At 41.4% G+C, this 23,198-nt stretch overlaps 1 protein-coding gene across 13 annotated transcripts in view; it reads right to left on the bottom strand.

The window, feature by feature from the left end:
• Nucleotides 1-23,198, bottom strand: part of LOC131060720 (uncharacterized) — a 70,962-nt gene that overhangs the window by 24,563 nt on the left and 23,201 nt on the right. For 9 of the 13 annotated variants that reach the window (XM_059213639.1, XM_059213637.1, XM_057994054.2 and 6 more), the window contains 2 exons: nt 23,044-23,158; nt 22,822-22,865 (listed from right to left, as the gene is read on the bottom strand). The exons of 1 other annotated variant lie outside the window; for it this stretch is intronic. In XM_059213639.1, coding sequence (XP_059069622.1) covers nt 22,822-22,865; nt 23,044-23,158 — 159 coding nt within the window. The remainder of the gene's footprint in view (nt 1-22,821; nt 22,866-23,043; nt 23,159-23,198) is intronic. 3 more of the 13 variants (XM_057994055.2, XM_057994058.2, XM_059213638.1) reach the window with 2 other exon arrangements.

The raw sequence follows: 23,198 nt of genomic DNA, 5'->3' as shown, positions 1-23,198 counted from the left end.
CGTACCAATTGTCACTTGTTGGGCCATCAACAGGCCGAGTGGCTTAATGCCGTGTTGGTCCGCTCCCACCAGGTTGAATGTGGGTGGCCACAAGGTGGGCTTCCCCAGCCGCTTCCATGTTTCTTCTGGTAGTACATTCACCCCAGATCCACCATCCACAATGGTGTCCTTCAGAATGGTCCCACGGATACCCATTTCTACCACAGCAGGGTGTCTACCACTGCTCAAGGCTAGTAACATTGGGTCAGTTGAAGGGCTGACGGAAACCTCCACCTGTGGTTTACTCTTCGAAGCGGTGGCAGGAACCCCTACCTGTGGTGCACTCGACGATGTGGTGGCGGGAACCCCTACCTGTGGTGCACTCGACGATGTGGTGGCAGGAACCCCTACCTGTGGTGTACTCGATAATGTGGTGCTTTGCACATTGGTGAGGATGGCAGTCCTCAATTGTGGCATAAAATCTAGAAGGTCTTTTACCTTTATCGGCACCTCCATCTGCAAGATTTGCCCAATGATGTTATTTTTCGCTTCCGTACGGGATGATGTACTCGCCACCTTGTTGTCCCGTCGTTCGGTCGTCATCTCACGTTCAATATTGGCCTTTGCCTCCCATAATCTCTCCTTCTCCGTACGAGGGTCGGGATAAGTGGCTTTTTTCATCTGGGCGGGTGATTGCCAGTACTTCTTTCTCACCAGTCTTCTCAGCCTTCTCAATGTTGAGGAGATTAACCCCTGCCTGTGGGCAATTTGTGTCCTCATGGTCACCTGGCCCACACCAACGGCAGAGGTATTGAGGGGTGGCTTCCTTCGTGCAATCACGGGCGAAGTGCCCCCACTGATTACAGGCCCTACATTGGATAATTGGCCAGCCCTTGGCGTCATACTGGATACGGCTTCCGTTATTGTTATTGTTGTTATTCCTTCCGCCGCCGCGTCTGTTGTCCCGGTATCCTCCAGATGATGCCGTTGTGTTAGTATGTTGGCCGGTACCCGCTAGTGCGGATGTTGTGGCCTGCTCCGTGAACAGCACCTGGTTCATTTGCGTACCTCGGGTTTTCATGTTGTATGGGCACTCCTTGGTGGAGTGTCCCATCACTTGGCAAATCTCGCAGAATGCCTTCTTTTGGCAAGTACCCTTTGTGTGCCCTTCCTCTTTGCACTCAGTGCACCATATGTCCCCTTCATTCCGACCAGTGCTTCTCATTATTTTGAATTCCTTTCTCATTCGCTCCATGTCTTTCTAGAGCGCTTGCACCCGTTTGCCAGCCTCGTCGTCGCTGCTGCTTTCCTGTGAAGAGTCATTGTCCTCGGATGAGGATTTATTACTTTTCTTCTTCTTTGATGTTTTGTGTTCACTCTCCAGGTCCATCGCCCTATTATAAGCGTCGTCATATGACGTCGGGGGTACAATTTTCATCTTCCTCCGTAGGGAGGATTTCAACCCTTCAACGAACCATTGTTTCTTCAATCCATCTGCGGGTTGGCTTTCCATTTTACCCAAGAGTTCTTTCAACCTCCGACTGTATGGCCGTACTGTCTCCCTGGTACCTTGTTTGGTACTGTATATCTCCGTTACAATTTCATTGTCATCACGGAGCAACCGAAACTCCCCCGTGAATTCCTTCTGTAGATTGGCCCACGTGGCCACTTTTTTCTTGTCCACATCGGAGTACCAATCTATGGAAACTCCTCGTAACATGGCTAGGAACTACTGTACCCAGTCATCCTGGTCTGTTACTCCGTTGGCGGACCAAATGGTTTCACATGTACGGCAGTGCCGTAAGGGGTCTTCCTTGCCCTCCCCTGTGAACTTTGGCAATTTTTGTTTACTCGCCATCCCACCGCTAGGTCTCGCTCCTCTAGTTCCTTGTGTGCTTGTACCTGGCGATCCTCCGCCTCCTGCAACTGAACCTCCACTCATGGGTCCTCCGAAAAAAGTTACTGACACCGAACCAAACAAATTGCTTCCCGTACGGTACCCTTGTGCTCCCTCGGCACCTTCGGTCGTACCGTCACCTTCCGGTGTCTCCCTCCGGTTGGTTGTCTCCCTCCGATTGTCCTCTGAAATGGACAAATTATTTAGCAAGTCTCTGGTAGCGTCGATCAGGTTTAGACTTCGCCTTGTTTGTTCAACCAACTCTTCACGGCTTCTTACCCTACGGTGGTATTCTGGTGAACTGTAGAGTTCTCCTTCGACACCCTCCGTGACTCCTTCTGGCAGCCCTACAACAATGTAGACAGTGTAGTTCTCTCCGTCTATCTCTGCCTCCGCAACCTCCGTGACACCTCCCGGGTTCCCTTCGGGCAACCCCTCGGTCGGTCGTCCCTCGGCAAGCTGCTTTAGCCTACGCCTTCGTTCTATCTGCTGTCTGAGATTCAATGCGGTTTGTGCCACTTCCCATTCGTCACTCTGTATCTTTTTATTTTTGTCCTTATTTAGTCTATTGGGCATAAGTCAAAGGTTCAATTTCCTCCTGGCCTGGCGCCATCTCGTTCTGTTTCCCGTCGGCTGTTCTCTTCGTAGCGTTGCAGGATTTGTTGTCGTCGCTCTTCCTGGGCAATCTCCTCCAGGCGGGCCTGTTGTGCCAGCGATGCCTGTGCAAGCAACCGGGGGAGGTGGTTCATCAACCGGTTTACGGCCGGGCTAACCTCCAGCGCTGTCCACACGGCACTTGGTGGGATTTCCGCCTCCGCCACTTCTCGTCGAACGTATGTCTGAATGGCTACCTGGAGCAAAATTGAAAATTCTCGCGTTGCCGTGTCTTCTCCTGTGTAAAGTTCTATCCGCACGTCGTCGGCCTCTGGGTTTACTTCACCAACGGATAGGCCCATTGTGTCTGTGCGCCATCCGTGTCTTCCGTTCCCGAGTTCGTCTAGGCAACGGCGCCAAATGTTTGTCCTCTCGGGTAAACGGTTAATTGCAGAAAGTAAATGCACAGAACATAATGGAAATATATTAAATAACCAGCCTCTATATTAATTCCACAGTCCATGTACAATAAGTGCTTATAACATTACATCTGACACGACTAACATGATCATACTTCGAAGAAAAGGTACACAATATATAATACCCGAAGGGGTATGACACAACCGTCGCAACTCCAACTACCTACCCATCGGCTAACTAACTGACCGTCGTAACTTATTATTACCGACGACAACATAAACATAATATAACAACATAACATAATGATTATTCCCGTCAACAAACTACACCCCTTACCGATCATCATTAAACAACTTTATGCAAAAAAAAAATGTTAATGGGGTCCACTATTTAAATTTGTAATGCTTCATCATCTCACTTATCTTTTGCCTCTGCATGCCATGATATTCATTCACCTCCCTTTGAAACTATATGTTGGGCTCTCATCTAATGATCAAATAAACCATTCCTCTGAAGCTGACACTTCATACCCTGTTCTGATGTATTTCGCTAATAAACCCACTTGAACATGAGGTCACGAAAGTTGGCAATCATGTAGACATTTAACCAGAGATTGCAATGCAAGTGACAGCTCTGATAAATTCCTTCTGAGGTGAAATATATTATTTTCCAAAGTAGGCTCCACAATTGATTTTACCATTATGCAAGTTCCAGATATGCATAAATTGTATTTGGTTTAAGCTCAAGAAAATTATCAAATGGATTGGTAGGGTTCCAGAACCTTGCACTATGGTCTATTGTGATACAAACAATTATGTGGATCAATTGGTTCAGTCTAATTGTAATCCAAGTGTGAAAAAATAATTTCAACAGAAAGCCACTTTGGTAGATTTTGCAATGTGTAAGTAATAAAATGAATAAATCACAAATGGAATTGACCTGGGAAAAAGAGCAAATGAGGTCATAGGTCTGTAAAAATTGACATGGGAGTTCATTTTCATATAGAAAATTGAGTGGAACAATTGGATTAGAATGAGTACTTACAGGGACCAAGTTATTGACTCTCAAAAGTGGCTACTTGGAATAGTTTAGTGACTCGGACTAGTATGCACCTAAATTTCGCTATTTGACAAAGGTATCAAATTTGATTCTGGGAAGCTCAATATGGATGATCATACTTATTTATGGTTGGTAAAAATAATTGCAAGGTTAAATTGCCCATCGGGATCAGGATTCATGGGTGCATTTTTTGGGGTGTTCACTAAATTATCTCATTTAGGAGACCCTAAATTTTGCCAAAATTTAGGGTTCCAACACAACCGAAATTTTTTTCTGAAGAATACCTCTGACACTTGTGGTGCTCTATATTCGGTGGATATTGCAAAGAAATGAGCATATTTGGTTAAACGTTCTGCTACAACATAGATGCAATATTTGTCTTGAACTTTGGTTAATCCAGTGATGAAATCCGTGGAAGTACTCTCCCATTATTGGTTAGGAATACAAAGTGACTGTAGAAGACCCGCTGGATGGTTTTGTTCAGCTTTGTTTTTCTAACATATCATACATTCTTGAACATACTTCAAAACATCCCCTTTGAGACCTTTCCATTAGAATTTTTCCCTCAGTTGTCTATAAGTTTTATAGTACCCTCGGTGTCCTGCCAAAGGATTATCATGGTATTCTTTCATAATGTTTCCCTTCAATTTGGAATTAGGCACAAGGAATATTCTATCCTTATAGAGGATAAGTTCTTCCAAAATTTTGTAGTCCTCATTTGGTAAATTTCCGTCCATCATTTCATTGGATAAGGAGTCCTTGGCATATTCGGCTGTGATTTGGGCCTTCCAATCCCCCATTTTTGCTAGTGATCATTTAGTTCTCTTTGGTTCATGAAAAATCTAAGGCTGTTGTGATCTGTCTTAACATTGAACTTGCCACAAACTAGGTATTGTTTGAATTTTGCCAAGGCGTGCATAATGGCCAGCATTTTTTTATTGTAGATGGAGTAGTGCTTCTCTGTTTTTGTCGATTTACGGCTTTCAAAAGCTATGGGATGCTTGTTCTACATGAGGATTGCCCCAATTCCTTCTCCTGAAGCATCGCATTGCAGTTCAAAAGGTTGTGTGAAGTCAGGAATAGCCAAGACTGGGCATGAACTCATTGCCTCCTTCAGCTTCTCAAAAGCTTTCTATGATACCTCACTCCATGTGAAGGCCCCTTTTTTGGTCAAATCTGTGAGAGGGGTGGCTACCTTGGAGAACCCCTTAACAAACTGCCTATAATAGCTGCAAAACCTCACAAAGCCTCTTAGTTGAGTCAAGCTTCTTGGTTTTGGCCATTCCTTGATGGCTTTGATCTTCTCCTCATCCACACTGACTCCTTGAGAATTAATTTTGTGGCCTAGGTAAAGGATTTCCTCTAAGCTGAATTCACACTTTGATGCTTTAGCAAATAGTGATTCTAATTCAAGGATGCTCAGCACTTCATCAATATGTTGAAGGTGTTCCACCCATGTCCTACTATAAATAAGGATATCATCAAAAAATAGAAGTATGAATTTCCTGAGATTCTTGCGGAAAACATGATTCATACATGATTGGAAGGTGGCCAGAGCATTGGTGAGGCCAAATGGTAAAACTAGAAATTCAAAATGCCCATAATGACAATGGAAAGCAATTTTTCTCACATCATCTTTCCTCATTCTTATTTGATGATAGCCTAATCGTAAATCAATCTTAGATTAATATTTGGCTCCATGAAGCTCATCAATCAATTCATCTATTTGTGGAATAGGATATTTGTTTTTTATTGTCTTCTTATTTAATGCCCTATAATCAACACACATTCTCATGGTCCCATCTTTCTTTTTAACCAAAACTACTTGTGACCAAATTCACAAATCACCCCATCGTAGATGGGGACCCCCCCCTTTTTTTTTGCTTTTAGGGTTTTGTCTTAGCTCTGCATTTTCATAAATCTTCATTTTGAGAGAGTTTAAGAGTTAGAGTTTTGGGGTCATCCTGAGTCAAATTGAGAAATCTCACTCAAAATTGCATTCGAGTGTTGTCAAAGTGTTCAAAAGGTTTGAAGGACAAGGATCACAATTGCTTTGGGTCATTTCTGACAGCTTGCTATTTTTAGAAATTTCTATTTTTTTGCTTTTTTGAAAGCGGCATATGGGTTTTGCTCCTCCAGTCATTTTATTACTACCCATTTTTTCGGAATTTGAAAATCTTGCCTCTAGGTATACAAAGCAAGGCTTCAAAATTTTTTCTTTTTTCTGAGATTAGGGTTTAGTTCTTTAGGTTGTATTAATCCTGCCCATGTCTTCAACTTTGAAAAAATTTGCTTATAAGTATAAAAAGAAGGGCTTCAAAAAATTTATTTTTTTCTAAGATTAGGGGTTTGATCCCCATGCCAAATTATTACTACCCATGTTCTCAGATTTTGAAAATTGTCTTTAAGGGTAAAAAGCAAAATGCAAACCCTAATTAGGGTTTTGTTCCAGACGATTAGCAGTTTTATTAGTACCCATGTTCCCAGATTTCGAAAATGAGGTCTCCAAGTGCAAAAAGCAAAGTGGAAATCCAGATTAGGGTTTCTGTTCCAGATGAACCAGCATGTATCAACGTGGCATGAACACTATTGATCAAGTACAAAGGAAGAATTTAGATATGGCGCATTGAAAATTTCCCCTAAGTTAGAGAAGTAAGAATGGCAAATGCTTAGACAAGTCCGTCAAAGCTCAAAGTCAAACAAGTGGAATAACAGATAGTCAGTCAAATTCGCCAAAGGATATCAAGTATGGAAGGCATGGTCAAAGTTCACCTAGGAACAGTAAAGTTGTCCAAGTATCAAGCAAACTCCTACCATTGGTCAACTGACTCACGACAAGAGTTACCCAAACTCCTACCTAAGGTCAAGTTTATTCATGTACAATAATGTCTGACAATCTTCTAAGTTTGCCTTGGTATAATGGCTTCCAAATTGGCATGGCAAGGAAAGATGGACTCAAGCCAAGCAAAAATGTCAAGCACATGTTAAACTCCTACCTTCAGTTAGCTAACTCATGGCGAAGGTCAAACAAACTCTTACGTATGGTTAAGCTTGAACTAAGGAAGAGATGGCAAAGTAACTGTCAAGTTCGCCTTGGTTATGCATACTCCAAATCCCCCAAAGCAAAGATGGAAGGTCTTCAAAGTCCGCCCTATGCATATTGTCTAGCATCCTGTTGTGACCATTTCACACATCGCCCCATTAAAATGGGGACCCCCTCTTTTTTGCTTTTGTTTTGCCTGTTCTTCTCTCTACTTTTAGGGTTTTGAGTAAGTGAGTGAGTCATCTGGACTAGGGTTAAGCCTTAGGGTTTCCTTTTGATATTTTCAAGCCGAAGTCCAGTCAAATTTTGAAGGATTATTAAGCATCCTCGCGGAGATTGCAATTTTGAAATAGGATGAGCCTGCCAGGAAGTCAAGTATGTCTCAGGAAGGGTCCAGTTAAGATTTTGAGGGCAAATTCAAGTTAGGTCTAAGTGTTAGCATTTTAATGATTAAATTATACATTTTGTCTGAGCAAACTCTAACCAAATTTTGGAAGCAAGATAACCGATTCCTGGCCTTGGAGACTACCTAACCCTGGATGATGAAGTGATCTGAAGACCTAATTTTTGACATTTTGGCTTATAAGGGCAAGATCGCTCCTGTCCCTCTCTCAGGGACCAGGGCGAAAGTGATATTTAGTGCATCTTGGTTATTGACTTGTTTTATTTGTTTTCTGCAGGGTCGCCAGGGGATACAATTGGACGTGAATTGAAGATTTTGAAGATTTTGAAGACTCAAAAATGACAAGTTTTTAAAGTTTGAGACCAAATCGCTCCTGTCCTTCACTGAAGGACTAGGGCGAAATGGCTTACTTAGATCATTTTGGGCCTTGGTTGATCGAACTGAAGCATCAAGGATGCAATGAAGGATGAAATGAGCATAAAGGAGTGTCCAGACTTGGTCGTTGGCAATGAAAGATTGAACTTTTGGCCTAGCAAGACAAGTTCGCTCCTGTCCCTCACCCAGGGACCAGAGCGATTTTTAAAGGAAGCTCCTGTCCCTCACCCAGGGACCAGAGCGATTTTCTCAAGAGACAAGTTTTTGGCAAAGGAAGAGCAAGTTTTACGTTTGGGATGAGTAAAGGGAGGCGTGATCAATCCATTGAAGATAATTTCGGAAAGATAGCAAAACGTAAGTGAGCTCAAAATTGCCTAGGCGCTCTTGTCCCTCACCCAGGGACCAGGGCGAAAAATGCATTATCAAGTCTTCCCTTCCAAATGTGGTCGAATCCAGGCCAAGGCACATGATGACGATGATATTTGGAATGCTTCAAGGAAGAACAAAGTTGCAAAGACCACAAAAACTTGATGAAATTGGCTAAGGCGCTCCTGTCCCTCACCAAGGGACCAGAGCGAAATCTTCAAGTATGCCTAATTTTAGAGTACCACGTTCGTTTCAAAGACTCAAGTTGGAAGGCGGAGTGATATTCTACGTTTAGTAAGTGATTTAAAGATGACACGATCAAGGGTTTGTACCAAGAACTAAAAGGCGCTCTTGTCCTTCACTCAAGGACCAAGGCGATTTTCATAAAAACAACCATTCCCTTCCAAAACCACGTCAAGGCAAAGTTATGCAAAGTCAAAAATGTCTTTAGGAAGATAATGAACAAGGAATTAACCTCAAAATCGACAATTTTAAGCTCAAAAGCAAAAAAATCGCTCCTGTCCTTCACTGAAGGACCAGGGCGAATATCCTTGGAAGAGCTCATTTTGTCTTAGAGAAACGAGTTAGGCATGCATGGAACAAACAAGGAAGATCATTGATTGCCCTGCAACATGAATTGGCGATTGGAAAAGACAAGGACCAAGGGCAAAAGGTGGGATCGCTCCTGTCCCTCACCAAGGGACTAGGGCGGAAATGTTTTAAGATACACTCCTTCAAAAGATGGAATAAATCAAACTCAAGATTCCAAGTGAAAAGGTCATTTTGGACGTCCAGGATAAAACTTTGAACACGAAAAGCAAGAAATGCAAGGCCAAAGATAAAAGGGCGCTCCTGTCCCTCTCCCAAGGACCAGAGCGATGTTGTTGATGTCCCAAATACCTCCCATGCTTGAGCACGTACTTTGAAAAACTCATTAAATGCCAAATTCGCTAAAAAAGCTTAAAATATTTTAATTAAATTGGCATTTAATAAATTCGCATGGGCATTTAATAATTAATTTAAGCCTTTAAAAATCGAAATTTTTAATTACAAAGGCATTTAAATTAATTATTATTAAATTAAATAAAAAAGAGAGCGCTTGGGATATTATTTTAATATTTTTATAAAGGTCGGCCTCCTCTTTTATTTAATTTTTATTTATTTTAGGCTTATTTTCCAAGTCGGCCTATGGGAATTGCAATTGCATGAGCGCCTATATAAGAGAGGTATTTTGAAGCATTTAAATCCATCATTCAATCATTGTTTAAGTGCGATTTGGAGAAGTGCGAATTTTGATCCAAGAAGAAGTGCGAATTTTGATCCAAGAAGGAGTGCGAACTTTGTTGGAGGTTAGAGGTGGAGCGAGTTTTCCTCAAGGCGTTGAAGACCCAAAAGGTGGTAAAGTTGATGAAGGAGGCGCATTTGCTAGAGGACTTCGATCTTCATTTTGCCTAGCGAATTTCTTAATTTTTGCATCGTCTTTTAGAGCTAGTTCTCAAAGGGAGGTATGGCAAGATCTCCCTCGTTCAAATTTTGAAATTTTGAATTTCCAATTGCATAGTCATATTTAGGAAATGATAATTCAAAGACTTATCATGAAGTTTCCTAAATTTTAAAACTTAAATCCAGTCTATATTTCTACGTTCCAAGGTATATTGCTTATTATGAAATGTTGTGTAGGTGTCAAGATGGCGACCCCAAAGGCAAGAGCATCCACCAGCCGTCCGGCCCTCATGAAGGAAGATCAAAGGAATGAAGAAATGGAGACCAAGATCCTGTCAAAGTGGAGCAACATTGGAGATACCAACTTGGGAAACTTCAGTGTGAAGAAGTTTCGAGAGGTCCCTTATATTGGAAAGCCATCACCTGTCGCAAGGAGAATAATTGAAAGTGGCATTATCAAGGCGGCCGGCTTCCCTCCAACAATCCAGTGCCATGAGCTGATGATCGAGTGTGCCTGCCATTACGACCCACAGTCAAGATCGATCGTGTCCAAGGAAGGAAACACTTTGGCTTATCTTTCAGAGGAGGCTATCAGTGAAGCTCTTCATCTACCAGAACATAAAGATATGATTTACAAAAGCTTGGAAGGAGCTAGATCCATGTACGAAGATGATCCAGACACTTGCTTGGGCATCATCAACAAGAATTGGTTACTCAAAAGTCGTCCTCGCCTGAGCAAGATTCCCAACACACCACATAGGATCGACTTCCAGGAGGAGTACAGAGATTTGATAACCTTACTCAATCGAGTTACAGGGGCTCCTCAAGCCTTCTATTTTGAGAAGTGGATGTTCTTCTTCATCCAAGTGATAGTTCAAGGAAAAGGAACAATTCATTGGGCTAGAATCATTAGCCATTGCTTGGATGTGCAGTTGAGAAGACTGAAGGCTACTAAATCCTTCCACATGAGCTCGTACATCATGTATGCCTTGATCAGGAGTTTTGAATACGCAGGACTACCTCACAGAGGAGTGATTGGAAGAGGACTTGGAGAAGTCAGAGTTTGTGATTCTTATGTTCATTTGCATCATCCACCAGGAAGTAATTACAAGTTAGTCAATGATACCTTCACAATGAACATCACCAGGACACTGCAAGGTGGGATTCACAATCAGATATCTCAAGAGGCACAAGAGCTTGTAAAGAGGTATGGTGCTTGGTTTATCCAATTCCAGAAGTTTACATATATTAGAGTTCATGGGTGTCCTTCACCTCCATATATGTTGCCAAGATATCCGACAGACCGAATAGTATTACTTGAGGTGACTAGGCAGTTGGCAGCTTATGCAAAGGCATTCAGACACAGGCATGGAAATGGAATTCCTGTACCTATCATACTAGGAAATTCAGTTGAGGTATGTCCTAATGCTCCAGCTTTGGATGATGCAGAAAGAGAGTTGGCCTTATATTCATTTTCATTCTTTTCATTAAGGGAGAATTTTGATCCTTATGGGTATATAGAGGAGACAGTTGGTAGAAAGTACAAGCATGAATGTCAGGTAGAGGACTTTTGGATGAATCTCTCAAATGATTTAGAAGTGAAAAGAAAGATGCATTCCAGATTGCCTTTGGATTTCATCAGGAAATGCAAAGTTTACAGAGTGGCCGATCAAGCTCAGGACAGTGGCAGGCACCTCCAGTCATCCTATGATAGAGAGGACAAGGCAGTAAAGATAGATTGGAACGAACCTGAGGTTGTGGACTTAAAAACTTTGATGGCTCCAGTTTTGTCCTGTACTCGCAGATGGGTTGATGTGAAACATCAAAAGTTGAGAGAGCAGAACATACCTATGACTTTTACTTTGGAGGAAAGATCGGCAGAAGGAGGAGCAAGTGCAAGTGAAGGCCATCCTCATCCTAGAAGCACAAGCGAAGGCAATCCTCACCCCAGAAGCGTAAGTGAAGGCAATCCTCATCCTAGAGGTGCAAAGAGGAAGGAAAGACCTGAAAAAAGAGAATCTTCCAAGAAGAAGCAAGAGGCCAATTGAGATCGCTCATCCGGCACATCTTCTCGACAAGAGAAGAGGACACTTGAAGTGGAGGAATCTATGGAATCAATGGTTCAGAATGATAAGCACGAAGAAAGACAGGCATCTCAACGTTTATCAAGTCAATCTCCCCAGGTCAATGAGCTACATGAAGACAAGAATGATGATGAAGCGACATCTCCTCTCCAGAAAGAAGAGCCATTGCCTAAAGAAATACAAGTTAGAGAGACAAGGTCCGCTATTCCAGATTGGTTGAAGGAGAGACTAACAAGGGTGATTGTGATCAAAGACGAAGATAATGTGATTGATTTAGATAACCTTGTTGGAAATTCTCAGGGAGTAACAAAAAAGAAGAAGGCCACCAAAATGTCCAAGATGATCAGAGATGAGACAGGGTCCAGGAAGTTGTAGATAGCTACACCGGCAGTGGACAAGTACGAGGGTGAAATCCTTGCAGAAGAATATGATGTAGAAACCGTTGAGCTTGGTCCACTCACCACTGAGCAGGCAATGGATGAGGCAACTGATTCATTTGAGGCACTTAAAGATAAACTTAAGGAAGAAATGGAAAAGAATAGAAAACTTGAGAGAGAGGTCGGTGCTTGGAGAGGCTACTTTAGCCACCTCAATCAGCCTTTGGGACGTCAGGATCCAGCAGTATCTCCTGTGCAAGCACTTCCCCTTGAATCAGTTGTTGAGGCAGAGAGAGTTAAGAGCTTGGTCCAGCTTATGAGCTCTTGGATTGACAAATCCCATACAGTTGCCGTTGAGTTTGCAACAAGAATGATGCAGACCATTCATCGGGCTATCCAGGTCCTTGAGATCATCCACAACCTAATGATAACAGTAGCCGCCTTTGCTCATACTAAAGATGTTATCATTCCTGTTCTTCAAGTAATCAGGCAAACACCAAGGAAGACCTTAGCACAAGAAAAGATAATGGATGGAGGAGCTCATAATTTACTCCAGTGGTCTACTTTACTCCAGATGAAGGAAGTTCTTTTCGAAGACACCAGCGCCAAATGCAATCAAGTGGAGGAGGTCATCCATCCAATCCAGGACAAGGTGTTTGGGGTTTTATGTACTATTCTTGGCAGAAGAATCGAAGTTGAGACAGATGTGGATCTTCAAGAGTTGGAAGAAAGGGTCAAGGTCATCTTTTGCAAAGATGAGAATGTTATTACAGATGAGCAAAGAGATCAAATGTTTGCTACTATGCTCCTGATTGAGAAAATCAAGGAACTCGAACCTGAATGGGACGCAGCTCTTCTCAAGGCCTTTGATCAGATTATTCACTTGGAGGAACGAATGAGGAATCTTCCCGAGATTCCTATTGCTGAGATTGAAGGAATCGTGTCCAGATTCATTGCATATGCTAAAAAGGAGCATTGGAAAGGGAATAAGGTTCTAGAAGAGAGGTTGTTATAGATGACATGGCACCTTAATTATCATTGGTCTATGTTTCCTAGATTTTTGTGCCAAATTAAATATTTGGCTATGCATTTAATATTGTTCAATAAAAGGGGAACTTTTGTAATAAAACCCTAATTAGGGTTTAGGTGTCGGAATCTCAGCCGTTGATCTTCTTTTGATCTGGGCCGTTCATTGTAATTGAGGATGCTATTTATACCCTCACTCATTTTCATTTTGTCATTAGAAATAGTTAGCAATAAGAAATAGTTAGAAGTTTAGAGCTTTTGGAGAGAAGAAAGTTATTTTGTAGCAAGATTGAGTTTTGAAGAAAGAATTTCAAGCAATTGTTGTCTATTTTGGCTTTGAGATCAATAAAATATTGAAGTTATGGTGTTTTATTGCAATTCTTGTGGCTACCTTCATGGTTGTTTGTTTTCTTGAATCATTCTCAGTCGAAGTAGTATTTAAGTTTGAAGGACTAAGTGTTGGGCTTGATTTTGGTGAGATTCACGTTCCAAACCACTAGCTTCTTACTGATTGTAGGAACGCCTTGTGTGGTCAACTGGAGAGACTTGAATTACTTAAACCTTCAATCGTCATTGAGCCTTGGATATGTGCCTTTGTGGTAGTGTCTATGATCCTTGATGAATTGAAAAATCATTTGTTACCTTAGAAGATCGCATCAATTTCAGTTGGGTTGTTATTTCATTGCAATATTGAAATTGGTAGAATCTTGCCAAGTCTAGCCTACATTGGGTCATTCTTAGGATTAGATTAGAATTTATCCCTTGCAAACCCTACCTTTTGATCTTTTTGAGAACTTGTTAGTTTAGAGAAATCTTGTTCCTGCAGCTCGGAGGACGTAAGGCCCCTTGATGAAACAGCATTCACAACGACCATTGGTGCTTATCCACACATAGAGACCCTACATAAAAAAACATTGGAGTCACCCTGATTGATCCTTTTTGCGACATCTTCAGCAATCAGAGGCTTTATTCAAGAGAGGATAAGGTACCCTTGGGTATTTTATTCTGTGTATGATTGTGTACAAAATACACGTCAACACATCCTTCAAAGTCCACCCCTCCTAGGAAAATTTTGGCAAGCAAAGCAAGTTTGGAAGAAGGACATCCAAGTCCGCCATGGGAAGGAGGATAAAAGCAAATAAAGAAAAACATGTCCAAGCTTATTTAAAATCCGATTTGACCATAAACACTCCAAAGTTCGCCTAGGCAAGAAAGCCTTCCCAGTTGGCAATGAAATGATGACATGGTACCTTAAAGAGAGAAAGATAGCAAGTGTGATGACTTGGCATTTAAAGGCAATTAAAACAATAAAGCATGTGACATGTCAAGAACCTTCTTCAAGTTCGCAAAACTTGAAATTGCACCAAAAGCTAGGAAAATGAAGGGAAAAACCAACCAAAACCTGGACAATGATGACAAACACACCCGCTGATGATTTGACATTAACAAATATGAGTTTTAAACCTCATAAAACGTGACTTAGAGAAGAAAACTATGAATTTTAAAGAAAAATTCATAGGAGTTGTCAATTTTTTGAAAGTTCAAAAATTGAGACAATAGACTCATTCCTCATGTACCGGCTTGATGGGTTTTCTATGGCGTCTTTGAATTAGAATATAATTCCTCTGAATCGTACGACTTCTCCTCTACCCCGTATGGATTTGACTTCTCCACTATCATGTACAACTCCGTGTACGGCCTTATTGTGACCTTTTTCACACATCACCCCATTGCAAATGGGGACCCCCTGTTTTTTTTTTCTTTTTAGGGTTTTTCTTTGGCATCGCAACTGCTTATCACCAGTCTTTTTGCAATGAGGAGATAAAGTTTTTGAGTGATCATCCTAAGCCAAGTAGAGAATTCATGCTCAGAACAGTCGTTGGACATTGTCAAAGTGTTTAGAAGGTCTGAAGGACGAGGATCGCAATTGCTTTGGGTCATTTCTAACAACTTTCTATTTTTAGAAATTTTTTGCTTTTTTGCTTTTTCTAAATTTAGAAAGTTTTGTTTTTGGCACTTTGGACACATTCCGAGAGGCATCTTTTTTGGCTTGCTTTTTTCTTTTTTCTTTTTCTTTTTTCTTTTTGCTTTTTAATGTTTTTTTGAAAGTGAGATTAGGGTTTTATTCCTCAGGTCATATCATCAGTGCCCATGTTCTCAGAATTGAAAATTTTTGTCTCCAAGTGTAAAAAGCAAGGTAAAAACCCTAATCTAGGGTTTTTGTTCCAGATGATCCAGGTATGAACACGGCAAGTCAGAGATGGACATGGCAGTTTGAATGAAGATGTTTGGAAGAGAAGTGGCATGAGAATGAAAATTTGTCCAAAGGAAGATTGAAGTCCGACTAGCCAAGCACATGGAAGAATGGCAGGCAGAGGGTGAAGTCCGCCCTATCTAGAAGTTTGTGAACATGGCATAAAGCATGAGCCAAGTACGCCCTTGGTTGATGGTCTTCAAAGTCCGCCATGGCATAAGAAAGGCCAAGTCTGCCTTGGAGAATTGAAAGATGGTGAGGAAGATGTAAGGTAGGAATGTCTAGACCAAAGCAAAGTCCGCCCTTTGGAAAGGAGTTCCAAGCAATCTTAAAGTTTTCTCTTGCACATGGAAAACATAACTTGAAGTCCACCCTTTGGAAAGGAGTTCCAAGCAATCTTAAAGTCCGCCTAGCATGTGTGAGAGGATGGCAAACATAACTTAAAGTCTGCCCATGGTCAAGATAGAGAAGATGGCGCATGGAAGGTAAAGTCCGCCATGTCCTGTCCAAAAATATGTGAACTCCGCCCTCCTCTTAACATGGCCAAACATAAGCAAAGTCCGCCATGGCAAGTCAAGGTTGGGAGGATAGAAAAGAATATGTCCAATGAGAGCCAAAGTCCGCCTTGACAAGGAGAAGAGATGGCTAGATAATTAGCAAGTCTGCCCAAGGCATAAAAGGCATGACACAAGGAAGGTAAAATTTGCCTAAGTCCAAGCACCATCCAAAGTCCGCCTTGGCACAACTCTCCTCAACTCCACCTTGTCCAAGAGAGCATGAAGTCCGCCTAGGACTGTCTAAAGACCTTCCAAGTCTGCCATCTAGACAAAGTTGTAAGGAAAGAAATCAAGAAAAGCAAACAATAAAGCAAAGCCAAAACAAAGTTGGCAAGACTTCCTCCAAGTCCGCCAAAGAAGAAAGACACGGTTAGAAGAAAGAGATATGGCTTGTAATCTCTCAAGTTCGCCTAGGTGGGAAAGGCAAAAATCATGGCAAAGGAACCTTGAACTTCGCCTAGCTTTAGGATGGATATCCAATGCACTTCAAAATCCGCCAAAGACACATGTAAAGACATGGGCAAACAAACTTCTAAATCCGCCAAAGACACATGTAAAGACATGGGCAAACAAACTTCTAAATCCGCCTTGTAGAAAAGCAAGGCAAGGTTACAAGAGGGATAAAAGCAAAACACAAGGTAAAGAGAAGAATGTCTTATGCCTAGCAAAGTCCGCCTAGGCAAGGAAAGGTGGGGATTTGGCATGATAAAAGATAATAAAATTTTGCCAAGATAAATTGCACAAACACAAGTTGCCAAGATATTCCAAGTTTGCTTAAGCATAAATGGAATATGTGAAGATGCCTAAACCAAATGAAAATTCACCCATGACCTATGGGTGAGACATGAAGATGTCCAAACTCTCATGAAGTCTGCCATGCCACCATTGGCAAATGGCTTGGGAAATAGGAAGTTCACCTAGAGAAAATTGGCAAAATAATGTGACAAGTTCGCCCATGGCTAAAGGAATAACAATTTTGACCAAGAAACACATAAAATCAACCATTGAAGGGTTAATTAATTGAATGGGTTGGAAAATAAAACTTGACACATAGAATATTCTTATATTTTTTTCCAACACTTAGAATTATTTTCAAAGGGAAAATAAATTCGACATAGAGAGAAATTTTCAAAAAATGGCTAAATCAAATCTTGACTAAGTGTTGAAAAGAAAACGAGAAGAAAGAAGGAAAAAAAAAAGAGGAAAAGTAAGGAGAAGATGAATAAATTCCTTGTCCAAGGGCGGAGTTCGTTCTACTCAGCACAAGCCAGATCCAAAATTGAAGGCAAATCCACAGGCAAAGTGTGTCCAAGCTTATAAATGGTCAAAATCTTGGCTAGGTGCTGGAGAATCCACATGAAGGTGTCACAAAATAAAATTGACTAGCCAAAATTTGGCTAGGTATGGGAAATACTTCACAAAAAAAGTTCCAACTTCCTCCATTGTGGCGTAAGCACGGAGGCATTCTTCTCCAAATTCAAGACACTTGAAAGAGTTTCCAGGCATCAAGAAAGAAAGTCTTCAAACCTGGCAAAATATAGAAATAAATTCCAGGCTTCTTGAAGGATTTCATCTCCTAAAGAGTCAAAGACAAGCTCCCAAACATCATCAGATAGTGGCAAGAAGACTATTCCAAACAAATTTCCATACTAAGGCAATTTTTCGGCACCAATTGGAGAATTCAAGGAGGACATTCAACAATCAGATTGTTCCAAGTCAGCATGTCCAAGTTCAATGAACCTGACTTGTCCAAAAGCTTCTAGAAGGAACACTTCACAATGCAACAATCTTCTATTTTATTATTGGTTTATATTTAGCAAGAAGGACAAGTGTCCTCAAACGTAATTTCCTCATTGGTCGAGGGGTAGTTAATTGTAACAAACCCTAATTAGGGTTTTATAAATTGTAATCTCGATCGTTGATTTGAAATCAATCCTAGCCATTGAATTGTAATTGGGCAGCCTATAAATTGAGCTCACCCCCCCTCATTTGTAAATCATGGGAGTATGTTGCAAAACATGTTGAGATAAGTAATTGTTGCTTATGATTGCCAAAGTAATAAGTAATACATTGTTCGAATTTATGGTGATTACTTGCCTTATTTTGGAGTTTGCATGGTTCTTATCCCTCATCATAGTTTAGATTTTATTTCAAGTTGTTAGATGAATGAAGGATTTGATAGCTTAGATTGGTGAAACTTTTCTCATAGTTTCTTTGGATAGATGATTTTCATTCAATGTTTAAAGTTAGCCTGAGCTTTGATGTGGATGCTTAACTTCTACTTTGAGTAATATTGTTCAATTGTTGGTATTATTCATAAGTGTGAAAATCTTGAGCACAACCTTAGAAGATTGCACATGCTTTGCGTAGTTGTCCTAAGTGTGGTGAAACAAAGTGTTGTTATTAGTTTCACCCACTCTTTACCTTCTCTTGAATTCTTAGGAATAGATTAGAATTTCTAAACCCTTATCTCCTTTTCAGTTTTCTTGAAATCAATGATCCAAAACTCAAACGATAAATCTCCATAGTGAATTGAACAAGCCAAGAGTAAGTCCCCCTTGTATTTCAGCATACATAACCAAGGAGGCCATCCAACACAAAGTCGCATGTTCGCACATATAAACCTTGGAGTCGCCGTGTGGTCTTTCTTGCAATCTTGGCACACGTAGTGATTTTGTTCAAGAGAGGGTAGAATATCCTTGGATATTTTATTCTAATGTTCGGTAAATGATAAAACACATACCAAAAGGCCTCAACCCATGTGTCCTCTTCTCCTGTCTATACAATATATGAGCTAGTTCCACATACACTCTTTCATTCCCATACAGCTTATTGTCCCACCTTTTGTACAGCGTGCAGGATTTCCTCCCGTACGGCTTGTTTATGGTTTCTCCATATGACCTCCTCCCCACTTTCCTGTACGGTGCGCTCACGTACAACCTTTTCTACTTCACGTACGACCTTCTCTTCTTCATGTATGGCTTACCTGGCACCTCATCCTCTCCCACGTATAGTGTCTTTTTTCCACCGTTTTCACCTCTGTACAGACTATGCACTTTTTGTTCGTTGTACAGATTACTTATTCTCATGCTTGGTTAGCTACTTCTCCCTACATATGGTCTCTACTTGTACAGTATCCTCCTTATGTACGGTGTTCTTCCCTCGTATGGATCCCTTGCATATGACTTGCCAAGCTTGGATGGTACTTCATCTCCTTCGTATGGCTCACTTCTTTCCACTCCCCTATACGTCATGCAGTCCTTCCTTTCGTATGAGTTACTTTCTTTCACTCCAACATAGGATGTGTGGTCCTCCTTTTCATACGGCTCTTTTGCTTTGCTCACATACCACCTACCAATCGTTTCCTCATATGGTTCAAGACTCTCATACAGCCAAGTATCCCTTCCTCCATACAGACTGGGAAGATTGTTGTTTGTGGCATACGATCCTGCGACTAAATTCTTGGCGTTCGGCATGAGGGTCGAGGAATGCCATGGCCAAACTCTTATAGTGTTGTCCTCTGAATGTTGTCATGCCCTCCATTTAACTTTTTAATTTTTATTGACTTCATTGTATTTTGCATTTTATTTTCATTCTCCATCTTCATACTATCAGATACATTGTCCATAACTTTACACGCTTTCATCGATTGCTCTACACCAAGGGTTGTAGCTTTAAGGAAATTACATGTTGGCGAAAATACCTTGTAGTCCTCCATTTGCTAGTGGAATAATCCATTGAGGGAACTTGTTTCATCCTCCACGCAATCTTCCAGTTCCAGTACCCCTTCATCATTAGGTTCCATGCCTTTGCTCCCTTCGTCCATACCTAACTCTCCACCCTCGGACTCTGAGTCAGAGGATGCTAATTTTTCACTCACCGCCTGATTCCTCAGGTCAATGACGTACTTCCTCCCATCACTCTCGAGAGTGTATTCCACTTCCAATTATGATTCGCCTTGGCCGTAATCAACCATCCCCTCCCAAGGAGTGCATCATACGCCTTCTCTACAATGGGATGACTATGAAGTCCAAGAAAAACTGTTGTGTCCCAATCATTACTTTTTGTGCCATCAATGTTCCCAACGGCTCAATGCCATGCTGGTCAGCACCTACCAAGTGGAAGGTCAGCAACCAGAGTGTTGGCTTCCCTAGACATTTTCAAGTGTCCTATGGCAACACATTAACTCCTGAGCCCCCATCAACGATGGTGTTTTCCAAATTTTGGCCCATTATTTCCATCTCGAGAACATTCAGTTCCTCCTGATGCTCACCATCAGCAACATTGGATAGCTGGCCTAATTCCCTTAAGGGTGGTGGTTTTACCGTCAACTCCTCCTCTTGTGGTTTACATTATTTCTGGATGACTGTGTCATCACTAATTGTGTTCGCAATTGCCATTCTCAATTGACACGTAGTTTGAAGGTTTGCCACCTTGATGGGTATGGTTGTCTGTAGCACCTGCCGAACTATGTTCTTCTCTGACTCTCGCAATGACATACCTGCAATTCCATTCAAGGTTACTCGTTCCTTCGCCAACACATGTTCTACTTGGGCTATGGCTTCTCAGAGTCGTTCCTTCTCCGTACAAGCATCTAGGTGCATTGCCTTCTTCCTCTATGCTCTCATGATTGCCAAAACTATGCCCTCTTGTTACTCCACGTCCAGCATATTAATACCCTTTTGCTTTGGCCAGTTGGTGTCTTCATGATCACCTAGTCCACACCATTTGCACAATAATTGTACATTGTCTTTCTTGTTTTGGCAGTCTCTTGCAAAGTGTCCCCATTTGCTACATTGTCGGCACTGTATGATAGGACGTCCTCTGGAGTCGTACTGTATTTGATTTCGCCCTCATTGATTTCCATAACCGCCTGGCGATACATTTTGTGGTTTTGATGGGCTAGACTCATCTTGTGTGAAGAGTATCTGTGTACTTCTAGTCTTCAAATTATATGGACACTCCTTGATTGAATGCCCCAACACTTGGCGAATCTCACAAAACATATTTCTAGGACAATTACCTTTCATGTGCCCCTTGTTGCATTCAATACACCATAGTTCGTTACTTTCTTTATTGGTTCCTTTCTCGGCCTCCAATTCATTCATCATCCTCAACATATCCCATCGAAGGGCTTGTACGGTTTTGGATTCTTCGTCACTGCTACCTTTAGTGCTCTCGTCATCATCAGTCTTCCTCTTCTCTCAGGAGGAGGTTTTGTTTTCATTCTCAATGTCCATCACCTAATTGTAAGCATCAGCGTACGAGGACGAAGGCACTACTTTCATCTTCTTGCACAGCGAGGGTATCAATCCCTTAGTGAACCACCTCTTCTTCAACCCGTTGATTGGTTGGTTCTCCATCTTGTTCAATAGCTCTTTGAGCCTACAATTGTAAGCACGTACACTCTCATTTTTCCCTTGCTTGGTATTATAGATTTCGGCCACGATCTCGTTGTCATCCCGCAGGAGTTTGAACTCCTCTTCGAATGCCTTCTTCAGTTCACTCCACCCGACCTTGTCCTTAGCATCTACATCTGTGTACCAATCAATAGAAATTTCCCAAAGGGTGGCGGGAAATGCCTTCAACCAATAATCGTGGTCATCTTGGCCACTTGCCTCCCATATCGTTATACATGTCTTGCAATGCCATACAGGATCCTCCGATCCATCCCCTATAAATTTAGGCAATTTCTGCTTCTCCTAGGTGTTTATCATTGTTTTCACTCGAAAGGTACCGAAGGAGTCTTTGGCTCAGGCCCCCTTATTCTCGGTTCCTCGACGAGGGACAAGTTCCTGCAAATTCGTTTCTCACCTGCTTACCCCCTTGTGTGCCAAACCTAGGGGACTGTTTCAACTGCTTCGTTTTGGTGCTTTCCTGCACTCTCAGCCACGCACGCATCCTCTACACATCCACCTCCATTGTCCCCAACACTCTGGGTACTTCCAGGTGTGTCGGACCTGGGTGGACTGTTCTAACCGCTACATTCTGGTGCTTTCCTTGCACTCTCAGCCACGCGTGCGTCCTCTACACATCCACCTCCAGCGTCCCGACACTCTGGGTACTTCCAGGCTCTGACTCATCCTTGTGCTCCCTCCAGTCGAGGGCCGACGGATCACCTAATCGCTTGGTCTTGACCACCCTATGGCCTCTTCTCCATTTTATTGGGGTCTACAGGCATGAATCACTCAAGACTGACCCGACTTCTTTTAAGGCAATGGCTCCAAAATGTTTACCGCTATAACTGATAAATTAAATACAGGAAATAATAATGTACATGACAATGCATACCAAACACGGCAGTAAAATATATCTTTATTCACACATGTAATTATTACAGAGAAGAAGACTAGAGATGGTCGGCCAAGGATTACAATTCACCCGAGTATATCGTACTTCCTTCCTTGGCAGTACACAACATATTTAAAGGACCCGACAATTGCCGAGAGGTACACAACCGTCAACCAGCCGACACATAACTATCCGAGAGTGACAACCCACTTAATACAATTAATTAATATATTGTCAGGTGACCAAAGTTATCAAACATAACAATAAGCATTTTATGCCAACTACACTTAACATGAACTGATCCTATTTGCTGCTGGTAATTTAACAGATCAGTACAATGAATTTTCTTGACCTCTTGGAGAATTTAAATCAATAGTGATCACCTTATCTTCTTTTTCATAGCACGCTGTTTCTATTTACTAATTTCCTGAAATCAGAGTCCTCGCCTTATTTTTTAAAACAGCTTGCTTCTTTATTGTGATTATACTTTTTGTAGATTCTTCAAATAGTCTATCAATTGACAAATATATCACTACAATGTTAAAGTTGCATCCTTGGAGTGACAATTATCTAGCACAATTTTAGTGCAAGCAGTAGTTAATAAAACGAAAACTGATTATGTGCTAACAACAGAGAGAGTTAAGGAAACATACCTGATGTCCTCCAGTTGAATTCAGAGATCCCTTCTTCTTGGGAACTACATTAATGTCATTTTCCAAGAAAACACAAACCAAAACCTGTGTAAGACTTAGTAGTCAAAACAAGTCAAGGTCTAAGAAGAAATCAAATTATATGAATATCTAATCAATTTATATTTAGACGCCAAAGATGACAAGGATAAAGAACATATGTTTAGTTGGTTGGAACATGCTTACTCTTTTTGCTTCCAGATGCATTTTCTTCTGTTACTTTACTCGGGACTTCTTTTAGACAGATGGAGATGGCTTTCATATCTGTTTCACCCAGCTTTTTCTTTGAAACCTTAACCCCCTATTACAAATTATAAATTAACAATAAAGTAATATTTACC

Source organism: Cryptomeria japonica, chromosome 10 (assembly GCF_030272615.1).
Source record: "Cryptomeria japonica chromosome 10, Sugi_1.0, whole genome shotgun sequence".
Taxonomy (NCBI): Eukaryota; Viridiplantae; Streptophyta; class Pinopsida; order Cupressales; family Cupressaceae; genus Cryptomeria; species Cryptomeria japonica.
This window is presented reverse-complemented; position numbering and strand designations above follow the sequence as displayed.